The sequence below is a fragment of the Engraulis encrasicolus genome, chromosome 5, assembly GCF_034702125.1.
Source record: "Engraulis encrasicolus isolate BLACKSEA-1 chromosome 5, IST_EnEncr_1.0, whole genome shotgun sequence".
NCBI classification, from domain to species: Eukaryota; Metazoa; Chordata; class Actinopteri; order Clupeiformes; family Engraulidae; genus Engraulis; species Engraulis encrasicolus.
Genome location: NC_085861.1, coordinates 37,968,474 through 37,994,743, shown reverse-complemented (window position 1 = coordinate 37,994,743; position 26,270 = coordinate 37,968,474). Strand labels below are relative to the sequence as shown.

Sequence of the window (26,270 nt, the reverse complement as noted above, 5' to 3'; positions counted from 1 at the left end):
GAGAAAAACGACTAAGTTCACGATTAAATGCGGGAACGGGCACCGGCACGGTTCTCAGTCGGCCTGATTGCGCCAAGAGTTCTTCTTGCTCGTCTCTAGCCCCCTCTCTACTCTATCCTCCTCTCTTCTCCTCCCTCCTCTCTTCTCCTCCTCCCCATGTGATATATTCCTCCCTTCCTCTACTCCTCTATTCTCCCATCTTCTCCTCTACAAGGTGATTCATTTCTCTCTTTCCCTCTTCCCTCCTCCCCTCTTTTCTACCCCCCCCCTTTTCCACTTCCTCTCCTTCTGTTCTTTTTTATCCATCTCTCTCTTATCCACCTCCACCACAAGCATCCCCCTCTCTCCTCTGCACCCCTCTTGTCCTATACTATACCATATCTTCTCCTATACTATATCTACACTCACCGGCCACTTCATTAGGAACACCTTTTACAACTGTTCATTAAGGCAAATTTCTGATTAGCCAATCACATGGCAGCAACTCTATGCATTTCTGTATGTAGACATGGTTGAGATGATCTGATGCAGACATGGTCCAGATGATCTGAGCATCATAATGGGGAAGAAAGGCTGCTATTTAAATGACTTTGAACATGGCATGGCTGTTGGTGCCGAAGGGCTTGATTTGAATATTTCAGAAATTACTGATCTACTGGGATATTCACACATTACCATCTCTAGGCTTTACAAAGAATGGTACGAAAAAGAAACAAATTCAGTGTGCAGCGGAAAAAATGCCTTGTTGATGGCAGAGGTCATGGAGAATGGCCAGACTGGTTGGAGCTGATACAAAGGCAACATTAAGTGAAATAACCACTCATTACAACCGAGGTATGCATAAGAGAATTCCTGATTATACAGCACATCAATTTTTTAGGCAAATGGGCTACAGCAGCAGAAAACTACATTTGGTGCCACTCCTGTCAGCTAAGAACAGGAAAATGAGGCAACAATTTGGACAGGCTCACCATAAACAACACTAGGAGATCGGAAAATGTTGCCTGGTCTCATGAGTCTTGATATCTACTGCAACACTCAGCTGGAATGGTCAGAATTTGGCGTCAACAACATGAAAACATGGGTCAACCCTGCCTTACATCAATGTTTCAGGCTGGAGATATAATGGCATAAGGATATTTTCTTAGCACAATTTGGGCCAATTAGTACCAATTTATCTTTGTTGGAATGCCACAGCCTACCCGAGTATTGTTGCAGGCAGTTCAGGCAGTTCTGAAGGCAAAACGGGGTTCAACCCAGCACTAGAGAGGTGTTCCTAATGAAGTGTCCGGTGAGTGTATATCTATACTATTCTATACTTCTATACTAAATCTATCCTAATCCACTCGTCCGCTCCTTTTCTCGTTGTCCATCCTCTTTCCCCTTCCCTCCCTTTTATCTCTCCTTTCATCCTTTTTCATGTATTCTCTAAACCTCTCTCGCTTTTACATATAAGTGATCTGTCATACGGGGTTGATCAATTTTCATTTTATTGTGTATCTTTGTTATTATAATGTATTATCTCTGTTATTATTTGTTTCAGCTACCCAACCGCCACCCAACTCAAAAACTGCCCTGAAGTCCAAGGTGGTTGCAGAGTTTGCAGTAAGTGTCAACCTTCCACAGTATGTACTTTATTCAAAACGTAATATTCTGTTCAGCATCTCCAGATATACCTCCTCCTCTCTGTCTCTTTCTGCTGCTCTTTTCTTCGTTTCTCTGTCTGTCTGTCTTTCTTTCTATCTATTTCTCCCTCTGTCTCTCTGCCGGTCTGTATGTCTGTCTGTCTATTTCTCTGGCTGACAGTGTGTCTAGGCCTGTCTGCCTGTCTACGTCTCTGTTCTTACTGTATGTCTGCTGGTACAGGTGTTTTGACATCACAGCTGTTTCCTATGCTCTATCCCCCCCAGCCGCAGGTGTTTATCGATCAGCTGGTTGGCTACCAGCGTTCTCTGGAGGAGGCGGACCTAAGGCAGCAGCAGCTGGCGGCACTCAGAGTGGACGTCTGCAATGTCAACAGCGCTGAGGCACTCAAGAGACTCAAAGGTGTGTGTGTGTGTGTGTGTGTGTGCGCGCGCGCGCGTCCTGGTGAACGACATGGCGTCTGTGCTTTGTCAGGCCAACTAAGATCTCCGCACCCGTTGTAGTTGCCGTCGTTAATGCAACAGTTGCAAAGATGCTTAAGAAAGTGTTTTGGATAATGTGCCTACTATCGCTCATCAAAGTCGCGTATAAGCAGGCCCTGCAAAGTGGCAGGATTTACAAGGAAAAGTGGCGTGGATACGACCCGACTCCTGAACAACACCTGGAGGAGGAGCTGCACACCTTGGATTTTACTGCCTTCAACAAATAACTGACCGACCAACAATGGATTACTTTTCAGATCGAGGAGAGAGGTTTCAGAAAAGCACTGGATACCAAACGGCTACACGAGAAAAAACACTTCTCCTGCTCATCGGATCCCGCTAAGTGGTTTAAATTGTTATCTATCTTAAATACTTTACATACTTTAAACATGGCGTGTTCTCTGCTGAGAAACACTGTGGAAGGCCTTTCGGATTGCCTTTCCTGAAATACACCAGCAGGGTTCTAAAAAAGTTCCCGGTTATTGAACCGTGTCCTTTAAATGGTACTGTTGCTGCCCTTTCATCGTGGATTGAGACGCAACTACGATACATACGAGGCGTGATACAACCCCAGTTCAGAACATACCCCTCTCACCCAAGAAAGATTAATAGGAACAAATTGTCGTATTTATGGCATCACCACCGAATTAAAGCAATTAAAATCATATTGAACAATAGTGAGTACCCAGACGCACCCTCCGTGCCCTGGAAAACTAATGTTCAGGAAGTACAGTCATATTACTCCAATAAATGTCAAGCCAGCGCCCCAATTTCTATTGACGTAGAACCCCCGCTCCACCATGGACAGATTCTCTAGAATCATCAGAACCAATATAATCTCCACCGTGTTCCCCATTTACAGAGGAGGAATTAGGAAAAGTTCTGCGTGACCTCCCTCTCCATAGATCTAGTGGCAGTGACGGTGTGACTTATGAAACATTAAAATCAATAAACTGGAAAGACACTCTCCTGCCGATTTTTAACACCTGTCTAACCAACAGACCCCTGCGTCCCCGAATCATGGAAGGGGGGCATTAATCCACAGGATCCCAAAAAAGGATAACATACCGGACGATCTAGCACCTGGAGAGACATTTCCTTACTACCAACCATCTTCAAAGTATTTATGAAATGCATACTGGCCCGCGTCCTTCCCTGGCTGGTTGAAGAAAACATCTTGTCAACTAAACAAAAAGCTTACATAGAAAGGCAGGGTATGAATGAACACGTGTTTTGTCTTAAGACTGGCATTGACGACTTTAAACACGAATCCACCAAATATTTTTCAGTGTTTTTGGATTTTCGAGATGCATTTGGGACTCTGCCTCACTGTGTTATGTCGCGCGCTTTAGATGAAATACACCTTCCACTCACATACAAGGACATAATAAAAGACATCTACAGGGGCTCCTTCATACAGGTTATATGTGGAACAAAATTAACGGAACGAATTCCTCTGCGCCTGGGCATTAAAACTGGATGCCCATGGAGCGCAGTCAATTTCATTCTAGCAACCAACCAGTGGTTAGAGTGGATGACCCAGTGCGCTCCACCGAGCGTAATCTCCCCGAACCCAGTGCAAGCGTTTGCCGACGATGTACAAATATCTTCGCGCCAGGAAAATATCATACACTCAATGCTAATGAAGACGGACGCCTTCTTAGAATGGTCAGGCCTCCAGGCGAAAGAAACCAAATGCGCCGCCTTTTACGAACGGAGGAGTGGTGGTAACAGATGGTACCGGGCGAAATCGGACCAGCCACCACAGTTCAAAATAGGGGACAAACCAATAAGAGTGTATGAAAGGAAGGAAACGTACATGTACCTTGGACACCGTTTTAATGTAGCAGGGGAGTGGGATGAACAAGTGCGAGACATTATTTCTGAATACACCAACAGACTGCAGAAAATTGATTAATCCCCCCTGCCACTTGTGATGAAATTAGAGGCCATTAGACAGATCGCCCTTGTGAAAGTACAACATCTTTTCACAAATGTACACATTCCCTGTAACGTTCTGAGGGAACTGAACAGCACAACTGTGGCGACAGTAAGGAGGTGGTTTGGCCTGAATAGCCACACCACCCGTGACTTCATCCACCATTCTGCGCGTGAGGGTGGACTAGGGGTACCAGACATTGAATGGACCTATATCGCGACTAGGCTGGCCCACTTAGTTCGAATGCTAAACAACGACGATCAAACCGTTCGAGAAATGGCCCGTGCGTCGCTGTTTCTCGACATGAAAAAGCGCAAAGTCCCCCAAGCCAAGGAAACAGAACCCAGTTTCCTTGGTTTTAGGAAGAAACCCAACGGAAAGCTGGACGTAAGAGCAGTCGGGTTTGGAGTTAGGTCAGATTGGCCAGACCTCAACGACTTGTGTAACTGGAGCGGAGTCAATTTACACTGGTCTCAGTCAGGACTGGTAGACGAGAACATTATTATTAGGAGTGCAACAATCACCGTCTGCGCAACATTTGGGGATGACGGAGAGCGCGCATTCCTTCCAGCATGCAATCGCGCGTCTCTGCTGTCAATCAAACACCAGCAGCGCAAAACGCGCTGGACTGGGCTCAAAATGCAGGGAAAATTAGCTTGTATTTCCTCAGCAGACCAGTCAATCTCCCACAGCATATTTAAAAACGCATCTATTGATGAGGACATCCAGACTTTTACAGCAAAGAGTAGACTGCAAGTACTACCAACCCGATTCAACCTTTCAGTCTGGTACCCCAACTCATTCACCCCCTTCTGTATACACCATGGACAAACTCAAGTCATAGAATCCATGTCGCATGTACTGAATGGCTGCACATTCTACAAGAAGCTGTATATATCCAGGCATGACCGGATTATAGACCTTTTATTAGAAAAACTGCAATATGTTTGCCCCTCACCTGTAACAATGTATACAAACTGTGTTCTAAAATCCCAAATGTTTGCTCTAAACGAATCCAAACTGCTTTTAATGGACTGAATGCAACTAAACCTGACTCACTATCATTGATGAGGACAATCGAACTGTTGATATAGTGGAAGTAGGATGTTGCTTTGACTCATATCTAGAAGAAACGTTTTGTGAGAAACTAATGAAGTATCAACCACTTGTGCAGGAAATCACTGTGATGGGCTACAAATGCCAATATATAGTGCTTGTATTTGGAAGTTTGGGCCACGTGCATAGACTGGCCACTAGGGGGCTAAGGATGCTAGGCTTCCCAAAAATGAATGCAAAAAGCTTGCTTAAATATTGTTCAATATCATCAATAATTGGTAGTCGACACATATGGAGAAGAAGGTGCTGTGTATATCCTTGAGACTTTTACCCCACGGACTATTGATCACTGTGGTGACACTTATCTAGTTCATGCCTGAGTATCTTTGCAACTGACAAATTTGTGTCTATGGAAACTCAATTTTGAATTGTGGGCACAAATAAAGAAGTAAACTGTGTGTGTGTGTGTGTGTGTGTGTGTGTGTGTGTGTGTGTGTGTGTGCCAGAGTGTGCGCACGTTTGTGTGTGTTTGTGTTCAGAGTGGATGTCGGCAATGTCAACAGTGCTGAGACACTCAAGAGACACAAAGGTGTGCGTGTGTGTGCGCGCGCGTGTGTGTGCTCGCTCAGAGTGAACGTGCACATCATCAACAGGCGTTCAAGAGACTCAGCGGTCCCCCACACTTCTCCTGTTGTCTAGAAGATATAGCACCACTGACTGGCCAGAAAGATGCAGTGTAGTTGTTGTGTATGTGCTTTGGGCTTTGAAACAGATAAAGGGGGCGGTAAGGGGTTCTCTACTCACTTATACAGAAATGTCCAGGAGTGCCAAAAGTCACTGTGAATGGTCGTTCCAGCCCTAAGGGCCTCCGCACTTCGGCTCCGACAGCACTGCACAGCTCTTTCGCTTGTGACACAATTCCGACCCCCAAACCCCATTTCACACGAACATAGCATGGATAGTCAATGGGCGGCTCCGACAAAATGGAACTCGCCTCTAATTGCTAGCTGACAACCGCGAATGTCCACGGACATCGGCGCCTGTGTGCGGGGTTGTATTGACAACAATGGAATCGAACTTTGGCAGAGCAGTGCTCAGCACTTTGTCGGAGACGATGTGCGGAGGCCCTAACTGGTGTGTGTGTGTGTGTGTGTGTGTGTGTGTGTGTGTGTGTGTGTGTGTGTGTGTGTGTGTGTGTGTGTGTGTGTGTGTGTGTGTGTGTGTGTGTGTGTGTGTGTGTGTGTGTGTGTGTGTGTGTGTCTGTGCATCTGTGTCTGGTCTTTGGGCCTTCCTACAGATAAGGCGGGTGGCAAGAGGTTCTCCACTGACTTTGAGGACGGCAGCATGAGGCTGCAGGAGTATGTGGCCTTCCTGGAGGAGCAGATGCAGTCAGGACCCCCCCTGCTGGAGGCTCTCGGTAACGCGGACATCTTCTACGAGATGCAATTCAAGGAGGTCAAGATCGTGGCCAATGTGAGTAATCTGTCAGCCTCATTTTAATACTTCAACTTCGTCAGGGATAGCTTTGTCAAGAATTGACTGGAGGGCATATTTCATAAGTTAAGACGGCAAGGTACAAGGTATTTTTTTGTTGTGCTGATTTATTTTTATTTTTTTTGCTCAGAAAGTCCCAAAATGTAGAAAGAAAAAAGTAGAAGTTAAAGCTTTTAAAACAAGTTTTAAAAGTATCTGCTTTAAAAAAGGCAGGTTGAAAAAAGATGACGAGTGAAGGAGTGGTTCATCATTATCTATGGCGGTTTATGGGAGTTATTGTTTTATTAATTAAAGTAATGGTGTCTTATTGTTTTAGGCTTACCGGACATTTGGAAATTGCATGGTTGATTAATGATGTTTTTGTTATTTCCGGCCTACTGTCCAGTTGCATGGTTCGGTTGCATAATAATCAGGGATGTACCTAGATCTAAGATTCGGTTTCGGATTCGGCCGGATTCGGCCTTGTTGACTGTTTTCGGTTTTGGTCTCGTTGATCGTAGTAGGGTCTGGTATTCAGTTTCAGATTCGGCTAAATTTTAAGCAGTGGATTCGTTATTCGGCAGAACCTTAAAGCTCAGGATTCGATACATCCCTAATGATAATACTGTATTCTTTCAGGCCTACCGGACGTTTGCCAACCGCGTGGCGAACCTGAAGCGTAAGCTGGATGCCCTGAGAGCCACGCTGCCCGATCCCGATGACTCGCCCATTCCCTCCCCCTCTGAAGACGTCCCTTCCCCCGCAGGGTCTGACTCGCCCCTCAGGGCCCCCCTGGGGCTGTCCAGGGGGAATGACAACCGAGATGTGGAGGACATGGACCTGTCTGATGAGGAGGAAGCGGCCGGCTCTGAAGCCATCATTGGTGAGGGGGCGTGTGCATGTGCGTGTGTGTGTGTGTGTGTGTGTGCGCATTTCCTTTCCAAAATGTTCAATTCAAATCTCAAAGGGCAGACTTCTTAAAGGAGCAGCCACCCGTTTAAACTTTAGTCAACCAAAGCAATGACCGATTGATATAAACTTCATCTCTCTCTCTCTCTCTCTCTCTCTCTCTCTCTCTCTCTCTCTCTCTCTCTCTAGTGTACTTAACTGCTTTTTATCCAGGCCTATCAGAGATGGTGAATTGTTGAAGCATATCATTTCAATAAATAAGCTTTTATCTGTAATTTAAATGTACCACTTACTGTACGTATGTCACTGTTCATTTTGAAGTCTTTCAATTGCTTACTTAACACATTCAAAACGCTTTAAAGAATGTAGCAGTGTTACTGGGTGATGAAAGAAGTTCATGAACTGCTTTCATCACCCAGTAACAAAGTAGAACAGCTTTCTCAATCAGTCAGTGATGTATTTTGGAGACATGAGATGAGCCCCTGATTTAATGTGCCACCTGGCTTCAGAGACACTTTCCCAAAGGTTTACTCTTAGTCATGACTTAAAGTCTTAATGAGCCATTTTAATCTAGATTAATCTAGTTTAATTTCATTATTACAATTCGATTAATGTAGATAAAAAATAATATATCCTCACAGCTTCTTCATAATCATGTTTGAATGTTGTTAGTGTATCAGTACAAGAGGAGGCATTTAAATCATCAGCATGTTTCCATGTTGGTGTTTTGTTGTGCATCAGTAGCAGAGAGGATTAGCCTCTGCGTCCGTCCGTTTTCTGTCTGTGCGAGTCCACGCCCCCCTCTCAGAGGCTCTGCGCCCGTCGTCGAGCGCCTCGAAAAAATTCTAACTATCCGTCGGACGGACGCGGAGTACGCAGACAAAACAGCGCTATGATTGGTCGTCTCGCTACTTCCTTGTTCTGTTCTTGTGGCAGCGCAATGCCAGTAGTTTGCGAGAGCAGAGCTGAATTCTGTTAAAAACTATATTAATGCCTTGTGTGTAAATGTGTGTAAATACACGAAGCTACAAGCTAAATAACAAACAATGCATCAGTTGAACACTCCTGGCACAATGCCTGCAGTTTTACTACAGTCCCTCCACCGAATGTAAACACACAACGGCAGAATCAACGGTCTTTACATGCTTGCATTTTCTGCCCGTGAAAACAGACTGGGTATGTCAAATAATGATACCAGTGCATTGCCTTTGCAATTTGTGTGAAAATACCTAGCTAACCGGGATAGAAAGCAACATTGCTTAATAATGACCGCAGTGCTTACAATGTAGTGAAAGTAATCGCGCAATTTCAAATGTGGCTCGCGACGAGACCTCGGACCTCGCAGAACTCGCAGATGCATGAATACAATGTTGGTTCGTGGCCACTCCCACGCGAGTTTTGACGAGCGCAGTTGCAGAAGTCTAATCTGACCTTAAGTCATCTTTGTGTTTGTGTATGAGTAGAAGAGAGGCGAGAGAAAGCAGCAGCGTCCTCAGCAGTGGTACCCAAGGCAGCCGCGGCATCAGTTCCAGCATCAGCATCCTTCAGACCTCTATCATCTATAGCCACGCCTGCAAAGGCTGCATCACTGGCACCCACGGCCAATCAGACGGCAGCAGCGGTACCCTCGGCCAATCAGACTCTTCCATCGCCCAGCGTAGCCACTCCCAGCAACCCTACGGCTGCAGCGGGCCCCTCCCCCTCCTCTCTGCAGGTCAATCTGGCTAACGTGGACCTGGGAAAGATCAGCTCGATACTGAGCAGCATAACCAGTGCTATGAAGGGATCAGGTACTCACTCACACACACACACACACACACACACACACACACACACACACGCACGCACACACACACACACACACACACACACACACACACACACCCTGGGTAAGATCCGCTGTATGTTGAGCAGCATAAGTAGCACTATGAAGGGATCAGGCGCACACACACGCACACACACTGAGCAAGGTCAGCACAGGTGAGGTGCACACTGATAAACCTGTAGAGGCTACACACCATGAAGTGGTTAGGGGAGACAGTGTTGTCTTTACGTGACTTTGATTGCATCCCAATATGTGACCTTGCCTCCTCCACTTGCCTCCTCCACTCGCTTCTCGTCATGATGACATCACTGACAACAGCATTATATTTCAATATCTTGCAAAAGCTCAATTGTAGAGTCTTTTTCTCGTTTGCAATTGGGATGGTGAATGAAAAACAGTCCCTCCCTGGGAAACTTTATCGTTTTCTCCACGGAGGAGGGGCCAGGAGGCGGGACGAGGAGACAAGCACAAGTGGAGGAGGCAAGGTCACATATTGGGATGCACACCCAGTGTGAATTTTTCTTCTTCCTTCCTTCCTTCTTTCCTGTTCTAGGAGTGAGCCCTGGCTCGCGGCCGTCTCCGACCACACCCACCACTCCCTCCAAGCAGCCAACCACAGCTCTCAAATCCCCAGGTCCCACCCCCGGCACGCCTCCCTCAGCCAATCCGCTGGCCAGCATCCTGTCGCGAGTGGACATCACCCCTGAAGGCATCTTGAACGCGCTCAGCAAAACCCAGGCACATAGCCCTGGCCTGCAGGGTACACACACACACACACACACACACACACACGCTCAAGCAAATCCCAGGCACATAGCCCTAGCCTGCAGGGTACACACACACACACACACACACACACACGCTCAACAAAACCCAGGTACATAGCCCTGGGCTGCAGGGTATACACACTCACACACTCTCACTCTCACACACACACGCACACACTCACTCAGGCGCACTCACACATGTGCACTCACACACAATCACACACATGCACAGACACACCCACACACAGACACACCCACACCCACACACAGACACGCACACACGCGCGCACACACACACACACACAGCATCGGCCTGTAGGGTGACACACAGAAACTCAATGTGGGGGTTGGATGGTAGAGCAAGTTGCTTAGTTTTTTCTTTCCTGCAATACTTTCCCAATCACAATATTTTCTAATGTTTCAGGTTTTGGGTATTTCTCTTCTCATGTCAAATAACATGTATTCTCTCTTCCGCTCCTCATCACTCTGTATAATCTATTCTCTCCACTCCACTCACTCTCATCTGTCTTCTCCCCTGCCCCACTCTCCTCTCCCCTCCTCTCCTCCTCTCCTCTCCTCTCCTCTCCTCTCCTCTCCCCTCCTCTCCTCCTCTCCTCTCCTCTCCTCTCCTCTCTCCACACTGCGATCTCCTCTGCCCCTTCTATCTCTCTGTCTTTGAGTTTCTCCTCTCTCCATCTGATTTATCGCTCCCTCTTTCTCTCTCTCTCTCTCCCTCCCTCTCTCTCCCTCTCTCTCTCTCTCTCTCTCCTCTCTCTCTCTCTCTCTCTCTCTCTCTCTCTCTCTCTCTCTCTCTCTCTCTCTCTCTCTCTCTCTCTCTCTCTCTCTCTCTCTCTCTCTCTCTCTCTCTCCCTCCATCACAGGCCTCTCCTCCCTGCTGTCCAGCGTATCAGGCAGCTCCTCTGCCACCCAGAGCACCTCCAGTGCCACCACCTCTCAGCTCTCCTCCGCCTCCTCAGTCACCCCGGCGACGGGAACCACGCCCACCGCCGCCACGCTCAAGGCCAAGGCCTCGCCCAGCAGCAACAACAACAGCGCCAAGCGCGACCTGGAGCGCATGCGCGAGTGGGAGAAAGTGAAAGAGAGGGAGAGGGAGAAGGAGAGGGAGAAGGAGCTGCAGATGGAGAGGCAGAGGCAGAAAGAGCTGGAGAAACAGAGGGAGAGAGAGCAGCGAGAGAAGGAGCGAGAGAGGGAGAGGGAGAAAGAGAGGGAAAGGGAGAGGGAGCGCGAGAGGGCCAAGGAGGCGGCGCAAGCGGCCAGAGCGGCGGCGGCGGCGGCGACCGCCATGCCCAGCCTGGACTCCAAGATCCACCACTTCCTGCAGGGCAACCCCGCCTTCTCCCTGGGGCTGGACGCCGAGAGCCAGAGCCCCCTGCTGGCGGGCGACGATAACGCGGACGGCACGCCGGTGCGGGACGAGGCGGCCGCCACCCCCACGCAGGACGAGATGATGGACCCCCCGGGGCCTCCAGAGGTGCCCGCGAAACCCCCACCGGTCGCCCCCTCGCTGGGCCGCCCCAACCTCTCTCCCACCGCCTACCGAGCGGACCTGTGGGACGCGGTCATCACCCCGCGGGAGCTGCTGCTGAACGAACCGGCCCAGCAGCGGCCCGGCGACGGCGACTACCGGCCGTCCGCCGTGATGCGCCACACGCCCTTCCCCACGCCCCCCGTGCAGCGCCACGCGCCCCAGTTCAGCACCGCGCCCACGCCCTCCCCCAAGAAGGCCGGCAAAACCCCCAACACCACTGCTGCCAGGACCAAGGATGACGAGGCCCCCCCCAAGAGGAAGGCTCCCGCCGGGGGTGCCGCGGGGGCGACGGAGGGGGTCCACAAAGCCAAACTGAGCCGCAAGTCTAGCGGCGGGTCCGAGGACGGAGGAGGTGACGAGAAGAGCAAGAAAGGAGGCGCGAAGGCCTCGGCAGCGTCAGCGCACCCTGGTGGCGGAGAGCAGTACCACCGCATCGAGACTGTGGTGTCGTCCGTGTCCGAGGGCCTGGACCCGGCGGCGTACCGGAGGCTGTCGGGCGAGCGCATCCAGACTGTGGAGGGCCTGCGCATGATTGGCCGAGGCTCCCGGAGGGGCGGCGTCAGCGCCAAACGCGGCTCCGGGTCTTGGTACGAAGAGCAGGCGTACATGGATGAGGAGTTGGAGGATGAGGAGGAGCTGATGCCCCCATCGCCCGCCTTGCACATGCCCCCACAGCAACAACACGCACCGCACCCGCAACACGCGCCACACCCGCACCCACCACAGCACACGCACATGCCCCAGGGGCCGTACCCGGGGCCGGGGCCCGTGCCCTTCGCCACAGAGGAGCCCCGTCACCCATCGGGCCCCCCGCACGTACCGCACCAGCACCCGCACGCGCCACCACACACACAACACCCGCAGGCGCACCCACTCACACACCCACCGCCCCCACCACACCAACATCAGCATCAACACCCGCAGATGCCGCAAGCTGCACCCCCTTGCCCACCTCACCCCTCGGCCCCTCTCTTCTTCCCCCCTCCCTGCCCCCCATCCCCCAGCGCAGCACTCCCACCATCCCCCACCCCCCTCCTCCCCCCGGGGAGTTCCTCGCCACCACCACGGCGGTCATGGTCGGCGGGGTGCTCGTGCCCATCGATCGAGTGCTGCCCAACCCCCCGCAAAACCCCAATGCCAACCGGCACCAGCACCAGCCCCAACAACACCACCACCACCAGCCGCCCGAGAGCTCTGAGCGCGAGCGCGGCATGGGCATGGGTATGGGCATGGGCGCTGGGCCGGGGGGTCCGCCCAACCTCCACACCCGAGACCGAGACCACCGCGATCACCGCGAACACCACCACCACAGCCGAGACAGAGACCACCGGGATCACCGCGAGATCCGCGAGCGAGACCTCAGAGAGCGCGAGATCAGAGAGCGCGAGCGAGAGAGAGACATGAGGGAGCGCGAGATGAGAGAGCGAGACATGCGAGAGCGAGAGATGAGGGAGAGAGACATGATGCGAGAGAGAGAGTTCAGGGACAGAGACATGCGGGAACGCGAGATGAGAGACAGAGAACTCAGAGAGCGAGATATCCGAGATATCAGAGACCGAGAGAGCAGAGACAGGGAGAGATCGCGGGAGCGAGATCGCGACCACCGTGACCATCGCGATCGAGACGGCAGAGTAGGGAGGTCCCCCACGATCCCGCCACCGCCTCCCCCTCCCCCTCCCCCACACCCCCTCATGTCCTCTCTGCTCGGAGATCCCCCCTCCCTGCCTGGGAGGCCAGGCACGGTGAAGGAACACTTCGCCCCGCGCCACACCCCCCCTCTGCACCGGCCGGGCACCCCAGGAAACCCCCCTCCCCTCCTGGGGCTGATGAAGGATGGCCCCCCTGGTCCCTCTGGGCCTTCCTCTGGTGGTCCCTCTCCCTCCCCTTCGCCCACGACCCCCACCCCTACACCCAACACCCCTAACACGCCTAATACCCCTAACACTCCCAACACCCCTACCCCAAGCACCCCATCCTCCTCCTCCTCCTCCCCTTCCCCATCTGACCCCCCCTCTGCAGCTCTGCCCAAGCAGTCCTCCTCTTCCCGCCTGCCCACCTCCGACAAAAACAGCAAAGCCCCCGGCACCCCCACAGCCCCCGGTCCCACGCCTTCCCGAAACAACACCCCCAACACCAACACCACCCCCACCCCCAACCCCAACCCCAACAACCCCCGCCGAGTCCCGCCGCCCTCCCCCGCCTCCCTGCTGCGGCTGCCCAACCTCACCCTGCCCCTGCGCGCCCCCACCCTGCCCACCCCCCCTCGCAGAGGCCTGGGCATCCGCGGCTCTGGCCAGCCCCCCCTCCTCATGAACCCCCCGCCCCGCTTCGACAGGAAGCACCCCCTCTTCACCGCGGGGAACAAGCGGCCCCCCGCCTTCAGCCCGAGGGGAGGGGCAGTGTTCCCCCCCAAACGGCCCTTCATGCCCCCGCGCTACTGATCCCGGGGCTGCACACCTCCAACATCTCGACAGCGCTCTCCCTACAGCTACACATAGTACACACACACACATACCCATACCCATACACATACCGAAAGTGACAAGAGTATAAGCTCCAGATTATGTCTGTGTGTGTGTGTGTGGGCATGCGTGTGCATGTGCGTGTGTGTATAGAGAGTAGAGAGTGTAGTGTGTGTGTTTTGGTGATGGGTGGCTGGATGAAGTGTGTATGTTTGTTCATCACCTGCTTCCTGTTCTCCAGGGGCACCATCGCAGGCTGACACCGCAAGAGAGACATTGAATAAAAGCAAAACAAAAGGTGGTTATCCTCTTCAGACTTAAATAATGATTGTGTGTGTGTGTGTGTGCGTGTGTGTGTGCGCGTGTGGGGGGGTGAAAGAGTGAGAAAAAGAAACATGGTGTTCAAATGAGTGATCCAGTAGTGAGTGATTACACTGGTGTGTAAATGAGAGTGAAAGTGTGACATATAGATGTGACTTGAGTCATGCCGTGTGATTACATTGACTGTGTGTGTGGAGTTTGAGGCGTTAACGTTCTTGGGGAGTGTGCGTGTGTGCGTGCTGTCAGATGAGGTTGATGTGCTGCCTCTTAACATCCTCTCCCCCTGTCCTCCTCTTCCGTTGTATGATAGTGTAAATATGAACGCTTCCTCTCCTCTCCTCTCCTCTTTCTTGTAAAAACTCCTTCTTGTCTTCTCTCCTTTCTCGCTCTCTTTTCTCCTGCACTGTATCATGATGTCCTCTGAGAATACAAAACTGAACAGTGTGCATGTTCTCGCTCATTACATCTATTGTATGTCTCTTGATTGCATCGCCATTACAGATCTATGATGATTGTGATGATGATGATGGCTGTGATGATGATGGTGGTGTGGTTGTATTTTTGTCTGATTGTGATGCCTTAGATTGCGAATAAAGTGTATGAAGTGTGCAGTGATGGGCAGACTGGATGCATTAGTTACAATCCAGTGCCACGTATTCCAAATGACCTGTCTGAATTCAACCAGGTGATCCTTCAAATTGGACAGGTAAAGCAGGTCAGTTGGAATATGTGGCACTGGATTGTAAACTTATGAATGAATCCAGTCTGCCCATCATTGCAAGTATGTTTATCTTACATATGCCATTATGCCACCACCACACTGCGACAATACACGCGTGGCCGCATCTGACAATAGTCAAATGAAGTCGGCAGCCTTTTCTTCAACAGCTAAGATTTTATTCAATGACGGGATCACTGCATCAGCTGTCGGCACAGCCCCATCTACGAGTCCTGAGAAAAATAAACTTCACACATCTGAGAGAATATTTGAAGAAAACTAAAAGGTTGTGAAAAATTGCAGCATTAGTTGTCGAGTGTCTTTTTCTGTAGTCGCAAGTGGTGGCATTGTAGTAAAGACAGTGAATAGTTGTGTTATAACATTACAGAGGTCAAGTTTTCCATTTTTTCCCCTTTGTTGAAATTTATTTTACACTTTTCTTTCTTTCTGAAATGTTTCAATTTCACATGTCTTGTTTTGTTTCTCTCCAATCTGAATGCCGGGGGTTTGTAACACTGAACTGTGATGTATAAAAGGCCGGCACCATCTTGCGTGTGTGTGTGCGTGCGTGTGCGTGCGTGTGTGTGCGCGTGCGTGCGCGTGTGTGCGTGTGCGTGCGGGTGTGTGTGGGCTCTTTTCCTCTCTGCTTGATCACACACACACTTCTGAAGGTCTCTCCTCCTTGTCCCCATGGCGTGCCTCTCTCATGGCACGCACAGAAAACACGAAGACCCCAGCAGTGATCATGACAACCTTAGATTACTCATGAACAGTGTTTCTTAGTGAGAGTGTGATTGTGGTTGTTTTTGTGGCCTATTTGTATTTTTATTCTTATTTTTATTATTTCACATGCTATTATTTTTGTTTCTTTGCCTTTCCTGAGTAAAAACCGTACAGAAATAAGTAAATGGGCTAGGATTCTTCTGAAGTGTAAATGCAATGCACTGTGTTTCACACTTGCTACTATATATTCCACACATGTTTTGACACCTGTTACTGTGTGGAAACATCTGTTCCTGATGCCAATACTGGCTAAGAATGGGTGGAGTCAACCTCGTCATCTTATGTAGATACTATAACCTTATTAATTAATGCATGTACTCAACCTAGTTTAGATGGACATATTTGAATTGCAATGCTGAAATGTTCAACACCTGAGAACTGCGAATGGTGTGTCTTTCTTTGTGTGTTCTACATGTCATTCATTCACCACATGGAAGTGTTGTAGAGAGCAGTTGAATTATCAGAACAAGATAATCTGTTAAAACACTCAAACACACACATTCTCCCCTTTATTCACATGTACTGTGAACACATACAGTAGCATTACTCCCACAGCCATGGCCAAACTCCTGCATGAAGGAACACACACACCAGCACACACACCTGAAATGTGTAATGCAGAATCTTAGTCATGTCTTTTGATGGTAAACAACACATTACATTCACACACACACACACGAGATTTATTTTTTTATTTCTCTTTTTTTGTTTTGCTACAGAAATGCACATCATCTAACTTTATCTGGCCCATAACATTTGAAATACACATTTATTTTGGGTTTTATTATTTTCATCAGTATTCCTTCCAACACTTGGCTCTTCCCACCTCACACTTAAGAGAACATTTCATTTTCTTTCTGCTGTGCACAGTGACCGCTTTGCAGTACGACCCTTTGATCAAATTGTCGTTTAATGGGTAATCGTTTCTCACAACTAGTTCCACTCTGTGCCTCACATACACATACTATATTATATGATGTGAGTATTCGAGTTCTGAATGAATAAGTTCATTCATTTTTTTGGCTGTATAGGCTATCGCAGCATCAGTACCACTAATTCACATATTGTTAATATCAAATCACAGTAGGCTATAATAAACTTGGCCATTTTAAATATTACATGAAGGCAACGCATATTATATTTTTTATTTCCATTAGGCCACCATTCTCATTTTAGAAAAACAGTCTGTCTCAAGACATTGCGTTTCACGCCTTCAACAACCCATCAAACTTTTAATAGACGATGGGTTAAACACGATTTGAAGCATGATAGTTCAATATTCAAACTCGTTTTTGCTCTTTTACAAAATAGTACAACCACAATTAATTCTGCCAGTTAACTTCAATTTGAAGAAAAACTAAGCAAACGACCTATGTGCGCGCACAACCTCCATGAGTGCGTCATATAATCGCCCCCTCGAGCCTACTGATCACACGTTCTTTCCATCCATAGTTACTATTATGCATGGACATGGAATCGCCATGCCAACTTCTCGGATCTTTATAAAAAACAATGAAGTTGGAATCCCTTAATGCACACCCGTGGCATGATAGCCGTGCATCTCGTCTGTACAGTGAAGTGTCTAGTCTCCGTCTGATCCGAAGTGGCCAATCAGAGACACTGCATATGTTGCTATGGGCAGATCTAGACAATACTGCTTTCCTCCCCTCATCAGTGATGGGTCTTTTCTGCATCCAGTGTTTGGGTTAATTGGTAGGCGTTTGACTGGTCTGCATCGGCATTATATTCTCGAAAATAAACATCTTATTTTTGCGTTGTAGCATTCAAAACCGCTTATTGCGAGAGAAGGGGCACATTTTGAGTTTGCTGCAGGAAATCCACATGGTTTGGATATCAGCAGAATCCTGATATTTTCCTCTCTGGTACGTTTCTCAACGCAATGTCATCACGCAACTCTCTTTCCATTGGTTCAATTCATGGGTTCCATGCTGCGCCCTCCCCCCTGTTTAGTTCCGGGATCATGGCGTCGGACAACGAGTGTGAAAGACACTGGATGTGAAATTATGAAATATAGTTTTACCTTGGCCTTACCAAGATGATATTGGTGACGTTTCTGCGTTGGCCGATGTGCCACAGCACAGCTCGGTCAGTGCTGCGGATTCAGAGACGCTACAGCCAGGTGTGTGTTGCATGGGAGAGATTTTATTTTCCTTCGGCAGTGCTAGTGCGGCTTTTGCAATGACTGACTGTCATTCAGAGCGGTAAGATTGCAGAAGCGCAGATGGGAGCCGCCTGTTTGTATTCCAGCTCCTGACACGTGGGGGTGTTGTACTCCGCAAAACTCAAAGCTTCAAATAGAGATGTTCCTCCGTCAATGTCTGAAAGTCGTCAGGTAGCAGGCGTTCAACATTAGTAATGTGGTAGGCCGCGCCAGCTTGTGTATTAATTACCAAGGCACAAAGTAGATCAGTGTTCAAGTTAAGTTGCACTGTTAACAAAAAAAGCAGATGGATGGGGATATTTGACGTTCAGATGAAATTTCAAAATGAATAAAAAGTAGCCTAGCACAAATCTTAATCCACAATGTTCATAATTTTCTCATGTATTGTTCCTAAATCCAAATACCCCCAAGTTTTTGTGAACCCTGTTGTCATGTTAAACTGGCAGCTGTGGCCCATGGTGGGGGTCTTTTATGTTGGATAAAAGGACCTGTGGTAAGGGCCACAACAGAAGTTTCCATACCTTGTTAGTAGAACCGGGATGGGGTGCAAGTAATCTTGCCCTGCATCCTCAACTGTGACTTAGGTACTTTGGTGAGGCATATAACTCCACATACAACCTCCAGGCAGGATTGACTAGCTGGGGAGAGAATCAGTGCCTGTAACTGAATTTGGTTATATAATTCTCAAAGTTGTCACATGCCAGATTATAGCGCTTTGTGTACACTGTCATGTGTTAATACTTACGCTGTATTCATAATATAGTAATAACAGCCCTATTTCTATAGCATTTTTCATTATCCACCGTGCAACATACAGTGCTATTGTTAAGAATAAATAATGCAGTACAGGTTTACACAGGATGGCATTCATGCTGTGTCATGTTGTGACTGTAGGCCCATTGGCCTGATGGTAGAGGAGAGAAGCATGTGGTTGGTCCTGGAATCGAAGGGTTGCAGGTTCGAATCCCGCATCAGTATAAATACTGTGAGTGGTACCCTACACTCTCATCCATGGCACCCCACGTGATTGCACCACAAGCCAACACCCTGTGCCCAAAAGTTGCTTTGGGTGAATGCCTCTGGTGAGTGTAATGTAATGTTGTGGTGAGGAGCCCACTGGAGTTTATTCCCTCCTCCCTTACTCACAGCATTGGCATCCTAGCTGGGGACCTCTGGGTACAGGGTGGGCCTCGAGAAAATGATAAGTCATAAAATTCTTTTGGACAATTTATGTTATTCTCAGTTGGTCACATTAAAATGACAATCTGATTTGGATTTAGTGTTGTTTTGGCTAAATGAATAGTAGGCTTGACCCAGAAGTGACTAGATTAGCTGGTGTGTTGCCAGGTTGGAAACGGCAGTTTTGAAGCTTGGAAAAATATTTGAGTGTTTCTGTTACTCCGCTGCGTTCTGGAACATCAGGGCAGGGGCCTTGCTAAATATTTCTGTCTATTGTCATTCACATCAGCACCGCCGTAGTAAGACTTGCTGCTTGCTCTCTCCCCTTGTGGGAAATTTGGGTCTACTACATACAGGGACAATCATTACCCCCAACACATCTTGGGGCAAGCTCAGGGATGCCAGTGTGTGCCCTTCCATTCCTACCACTTTGTTTTTGTTTTGTTTTTCTCTCTAAATTATGGTCATTGGTACACTGCAGAGAACATCTTTCTCAAAAAGCACTGTAAGAACATCTTTTGCGTGAGTGTACCTTGATATGCCTGTATATTTGTTTATCATAAATACACGAAAATGCAGCTAAATCATACATAAGGGCCTCGTTTGTCCAGAGGTGCTTGAAGATTGTGTATGTCAAGTTCACGTATCTGTGTACATTTAAGCAGGGGAGGCAACGGGGTGACAAAGGTGCCTGGGCACACAGAATTGGGTCCCCATTATATTGTATGTTTTGAGTGGAGGTGGGCTTTCAGATGACTTTGTATCAGGCCCGGCTAAAGCTGTGAGTGGCCCTGCATTTAAGAAGTAAGACTTTCCCGTCAGGGTTGTCTGATGTTGCGTTGCGCAACATTTGCCCTGGGCTGCCTGGAGCTGCATGACTCAACATTCAGGCTCATGAGATTTAAGACAATTTTATTAAAAGTCTTGGTATGTTAGAGTTGAATGAACATATTCTACGTCTTAGTGTTTAAATGCAACTTATGGACTGTTTTTATGTCCTTCAGAGGCTGAGGTATGTCGTTTTTTATAGGCTGAGGGTACCTTTTCTTAAAAAGGGCTTAGACATTCAGCAGCCTTTTTTGCAAGTGCTTTAGCCATCAATGGGTTAAAATCTTCTGGCTCTTTGTTGCCTCGAGTGTTTGAATTGTCAGTTTAGTCTTGACGGGCCTCATGGGTGTTTCACCTTAGCACATCTCACCTGGAAATGGTGTGTGTGTGTGTGTGTGTGTGTGTGTGTGTGTGTGTGTGTGTGTGTGTGTGTGTGTGTGTGTGTGTGTGTGTGTGTGTGTGTGTGTGTGTGTGTGTGTGTGTGTGTGTGTGTAGATCATGTTAGGTCTGGACATGCCGTTGAGCTCCTAAGGTGTTTGACATTTGGACATTAACCACACCACCGTGTGTGTGTGTGTGTGTTTGTGAGAGAGAGCCAATATCATGTGTTTTGACAGGCCTCGTAGTTCCTCAGGTGTTAAACCTCAGCTCATCTGTGTGTGTGAGTGAGAGAGCCCTGGTCGTGTGTTTGGGCTGCTGCGTCCTCAGGTGTTTGACACCAGTTGACCTGACCTGGAAATGCACTGCAGGTGAGTTAATCATGTGACCCTCAGGCCCACGTAACCCTTGACCCTTCCCCTCTGACCCTCCCCCTAGCTGCAGCCCTCCGCCAGTGTGTCCGGGCGCCTGCGGACCTTCGAGGATCTCCTTCGGAAACGGTCTGTCCCCCCGCCCGACACTCCATTGTCAATCACCCTCGCCGATGGCAGCACGGTTAAGGCCACCGCGGGGGTCACGACCCCGCTGCTCCTGGCAAAGAATGCTCGGTAACTAGGCAACACTTCACTCAGAATGCCACTGTTGGCCATCTAGAACACTCTGTAAACACGGGAATGCAAATCAGTTCCTTTCCTCCGGGCCTTTCCTCCGGCCTCCTGCCATTTTTCATTACTCCGCATCCAACCGTAAGGTTTCCCCCACAGTTAAGCAATACAGAGAGTGGCTGACCCCCTCCCCTTTTAATACCCTGATTGCAAATCAGAGAATTGCTTCTGAATTGTTTATTTTAAAAAACTTGAGATGTCATCGATTAAGTCAAGGCTCACATTTAGGGCTGTGGAAATTTCGGGAGGAAGGTTATTGATGATCACTCTTGCTTGTGACACCTCTAGAACACTTGGTAACTAGGCCAGTGTTGCACCTGAAATGCCAGTTTTTAGTGCTCTGGAAATTCCAAAGAAACCTCTCTGAGAATATTAAGCTCTGAGCAGCAGAGGCCAGTACAGACACGTAGTACAGGGCTCAGTTGCTCTGTTATCCACCAATACAAGACCTTGATCGACACAGATTTGGACCTAACCCCCCCCCTTTATAAGAGCATTTTCCAAAGCAAAACTTATGAGCGCATCACATCACTAGCCTCACACAGGCTTTGTTTTATACAAAAGCTGTTTGATATCTCATTCTTTTTTCGTTGGATGCTCTTTTCACACCAAATTGACAGCAGAAAGTCCTGTTCTTTTCAACTACAGGTTGCACATGAAATGGGCTGTAGTGTTAAACACGAGCCTTTTTGACAGCCTGTAACTGTATGCAGCTGATGTGGCGCCTGTGTATGCTTAACTGACCCTCATTCTGTGCTCTCTCTCTCTCTCTCTCTCTGTCTCTCTCTCTCTCTCTCTCTCTCTCTCTCTCTCTCTCTCTCTCTCTCTCTCTCTCTCTCTCTCTCTCTCTCTCTCTCTCTCTCTCTCTCTCTCTGCCTTGTCAGTGTGAAAGGGGCGCTCGTGGCTAGAGTGAATGGGGAGCTGTGGGCTCTACACCGCCCTCTGGAGGAGGACTGTGAACTGCACCTGTTGGGCTCGGACACCACAGAGGGGAGACAGGTATGTAACAGCAATGACACGATTACATGCTACTGATGTAGGTTAACCAGATGGGACATAAAGGTACGGACTTGACAGTACTGTGTGGCTACTTTACATAAACCATACACAGAACAAAAATGGAATATTATAAAAACAGGGTTTACATATTGACTCTCCAGTTGAGTTTACATGTCAGTTTACTGGTCTTCAGTCATTACACCACTTCCAGTGCGCCTCCGAGAGTGGCAGCAAGTCTCAATAGCTCCATGTTTGTTCCTTACTATCCCCCTGAGGATCAATACAGTTCTTCTATTACTCTATTACTACGTGTTCTTGTGGTCATTACGTGAGGCAAGATACAGTATCATTGGCAGTAAAGGTTTTCTTCAATATCTCGCAAAAACACAATTCAAAGTAGGGCTGCACAATATTAGAAAAATATGCGATACATGATATCATCACTGTAAACCGTGATATCGATATTACTCACAATATTTAATATATACATGTATTTCCCCCCCTCTACTTGCCATTCTACACTTTATCGTGTATAAAACAACTGAGAGCAATGCGTTATTTCCAGCATTATTTTTTATGAGGAAAAAACATGGCTAATATACAGCATCAACTTTAAAATTTTAATATTTTTTTTTAACCTCTTCAACATATTTGCTGTTATTAAAACGTTTTGCGATACATGCACAACTTTTGCGATACATGTATCACAAGCCGTGATATCGCGATAACGATACATTTTAGATATATCGTACAGCCCTAATTCAAAGGTCATTTTCTCATTTGCAGTCGGGTTGTTGAATGGGGAAAAGCCCCCCAAAAGTGTTTGTGCCATATTTGTGTGTGTGTGTGTGTGTGTGTGTGTGTGTGTGTGTGTGTGTGTGTGCGTGTGCGTGTGCGTGTGCGTGTGCGTGTGCGTGTGCGTGTGCGTGCGCGTGCGCGTGCGCGTGCGCGTGCGCGTGGATGTGATGTGATGTGATGTGATGTGATGTGATGTGATGTGATGTGATGTGAAAGCGAAAGCGAAAGCCCAACTGGGAAACTTCAACTCTCATTGTCATTGTGACACAGCACACAAGTGCACACAACGAAATTGCATTTACATGTATGCTTCACCCGTTCAAGGGGGCAGCCCCCAATGGCGAACCGGCAACCTTACGGCTGTGATACATGGATGTATTTTCCACACGCTCTCAACCTGCTCGCTCGCCTCGCGTGGTGACATAGTATCGTTTCCCGGTCAAATTAGCTTAGCTTAGCAAATGCTGTGGTCAAACAACCGTCTGTCTTCAATCACAAACACTGTATGTACAAATAAAAATGGTGAAACAGGTGCGAATATATTGGTCACCTTAACCCAAGTGTCATTTATTTTAAATCCATCTGTGGAAAACGATCGGCAGATTTGACACCACCGAAACCACAACAGCCTAAATGTATAAATGTCTCAGTACTGCTGGTGACGCACGTGACATCACAGCGTTGAAAGCTTTCCCATTGGTTAACGCTTCGCGGTACCGCTACATTTTTCAGCCAAGCTCAACCTTATCGCCTCGCTCGCCCACCGCCCGCCACCTGCCGCCCTCGCTTCCCTACGTCACCACCTCTCGCGTCGCTGCCGCTTCCCAACGGAAAATAATGGAACGCCACGCTTCTACCGCTTTGGTAGTGCCCATGTAAATCAGGCGTTAGGACTACAAGTCTGATGCCCTAACTGCTTACCCATGACTGCCTGTGTGTTTGTGTGTGTTTGTGTGTGTGTGTGTGTGTGTGTGTGTGTGTGTGTGTGTGTGTGTGTGTGTGTGTGTGTGTGTGTGTGTGTGTGTGTGTGTGTGTGTGTGTGTGTGTGTGTGTGTGTGTGTGTGTGTGTGTGTGTGTGTGTTTTTTCTGATGTGTCTGCAGGTGGCGTGGCGTACAGGGGCGTGTGTTCTGGGCAGGGTGATGGAAACACACTTTGCAGCTCAGGTGTGCAGAGAAGGAGTGTCAGACACAGGCCTCTACTGTGACTACCAGCTGGACAACAGGTGCACACACACACACACACGGACACACGCATCCACACGCACGCACACACACACACACACACACACACACACACACACACACACACACGGACACACGCATCCACACGCACGCACACACGGCTCTACTGTGGCCATCAGCTGGACAACACACAAGCACACACACACACACACACGCAGACACACAAACACACAGGCCTCTACTGTGACAGACACACAAAAACACAAGTCTCCTATTCATAGGGCTCAACCTTGTAACGATATTCTATATACGTCCCAGTCCCATTCACTAGTTCTCTTGTGGGCCAGTTCCCTAGTTCTCTTCTGGGCCAGTTCCCTGGTTCTCATGTGGGCCAGTTCCCTAGTTCTCTTCTGGGCCAGTTCCCTGGTTCTCATGTGGGCCAGTTCCCTAGTACGGTTGTGTGACTTGGCTGTGTGCCAATGCAGAAATGGCTGCACTGTAGTTCTCTGCACTCTGCTACTCTGCTCTACTCTGCTCTGCTGCACTTTGCTGGATTCTATTATACTCCGATCTCAATTCTAGTCTGGGGGACGTTTCTCGAAAGCATAGTTGCTAATCAGGTAGCAACTTGGGTAGTTCAGGGGTGATAGCAGTCCGGCGCCGCGCCGGAAATCCGGCGTAGCGTGGCTGTAGAAAAAAATAAAATAATAATTTCCCCAAAATTAATAAAATAATAAACTATCGCGTAGGCCTTCATTAATGTATGGTGAAAATAAATGAGCGCGCAACAGCCTGTTGTAAGAGACGCGAAAGGAACCCAAATGAGCAGCAGCCCATAATTGTTTGTATCATCCCGACATCTTACTGAAAAATGTATCAATTTGTTACGTCTTGCTCTTGAGTCACTCACCACATCACTGGCGGCAGTCTTCTAGTTCTAGTGAAAGGAGAAGTAGATTGGCTGTCAGTATGCACAGTAAAGAGAGTTCTAGGCCCCTACTGGTTAGATATTTTCACTGTCGACGGAGGCAAATCCAAAAATGGCATCTCGTTATACTGAAGAAACGGAAGAAAGTACTATAGGCCAAGTCTAGACCATTTGGATTCCGATAAAAATTAGCAACTATGGTTAGCACAAATCCACATGGCTTGCTAGTTGTGATGGGTGTGTTGAACCATGTGGATGTCAGTGGAATACTAGTGAAATTCTGTGATCAAGAAAACGTTTGAAGGTAAGGCCATTTAGTTATTAATTTGCCCACTGTGGCATGTTGGCTTGGGCCCGAATGATTTTGCCTTGCGCAGGTTACTCCAAAAACCTGACCATAAACGGCTTATTGATGCGCATAAACGGGCTCAGTGAGAGTTTGAAATAGGTTCGTCTATTTTCCTCATTTATGTGCGCTAAATGACTGCGCAATGTTGACAAACTTTGATGGAGATGGACGTTCTTTCAAAAAAAGTCTGTATGCTCAAAACGGTAGGCTATGCTATGCCCGTCATGATACTTTTTTTCTAGGTGTAGTGCGTAAATGTGGTCTGCATTGGAATAGCGGCGCCGGCTACCATTGCGACATGTCCAAATGACAATGGAATGCTTGGATCGCTAATGTTTGGTAAGCCTAGTTAGCCTACACCCCTTGTAGGCTAGTGTGAGCTGAGTTCGTGGGTTTTGGTCTACTGTTGATTGAGGGATGGTGTTTTGCGTCATTCCTGACAAACCACGTGTCAAACTGATTTCAGGGAGATGTTTATATTAGTTATGCTGACTAAACCAACGCGCTCTGTGAAAACCCCCAAACAGCCTCGCACAGGTTCACACAGCCTTTCTCTCTCGCGCGCTCCCTGTCGTAGCCCTTCTGCGTAATCGAATCCAGTTATTCCACGCATGATGCACAGGTTGTATTGTCTGCACGCTCTGGGCTACTTAATCCCTACTCTCTGGCAGGGGGCAATTGTCAATATCAGACTCTCATGAACTTCAAATACTTGGCTTGCGTTCATGTGGCCACCACGGTGTCACCTAGACATGCAGTGAATGTTCATCTTATCTTCACGCCCTGTGCTATTTTCATGTAGCTTAATTCGGTCCTGTCTTTGTTTTTGTTGCTTTCTGTTATCTTTTCAACTC

General features: G+C 48.3%; 3 protein-coding genes across 3 annotated transcripts in view; all 3 read left to right on the top strand.

Annotated features, from left to right (window-relative positions):
* rprd2b (regulation of nuclear pre-mRNA domain containing 2b) overlaps positions 1-14,085 on the top strand; it is a 34,092-nt gene extending 20,007 nt beyond the window's left edge. Inside the window, exons 4-11 of the mRNA XM_063199890.1 lie at positions 1,544-1,605; positions 1,911-2,046; positions 6,419-6,594; positions 7,234-7,477; positions 8,967-9,293; positions 9,882-10,088; positions 10,977-12,652; positions 12,694-14,085. Coding sequence (XP_063055960.1) covers positions 1,544-1,605; positions 1,911-2,046; positions 6,419-6,594; positions 7,234-7,477; positions 8,967-9,293; positions 9,882-10,088; positions 10,977-12,652; positions 12,694-14,085 — 4,220 coding nt within the window. The remainder of the gene's footprint in view (positions 1-1,543; positions 1,606-1,910; positions 2,047-6,418; positions 6,595-7,233; positions 7,478-8,966; positions 9,294-9,881; positions 10,089-10,976; positions 12,653-12,693) is intronic.
* The window catches only part of prpf3 (PRP3 pre-mRNA processing factor 3 homolog (yeast)), a 99,956-nt gene that overhangs the window by 31,879 nt on the left and 41,807 nt on the right, over positions 1-26,270 (top strand). The gene's annotated exons all lie outside the window — the stretch shown is intronic.
* The window catches only part of tars2 (threonyl-tRNA synthetase 2, mitochondrial), a 44,275-nt gene continuing 31,957 nt past the window's right edge, over positions 13,953-26,270 (top strand). Inside the window, exons 1-4 of the mRNA XM_063199248.1 lie at positions 13,953-18,068; positions 20,934-21,103; positions 22,045-22,159; positions 24,059-24,180. Of these exons, the coding sequence (XP_063055318.1) occupies positions 17,985-18,068; positions 20,934-21,103; positions 22,045-22,159; positions 24,059-24,180 (491 nt within the window). The 5' untranslated portion in view covers positions 13,953-17,984. The remainder of the gene's footprint in view (positions 18,069-20,933; positions 21,104-22,044; positions 22,160-24,058; positions 24,181-26,270) is intronic.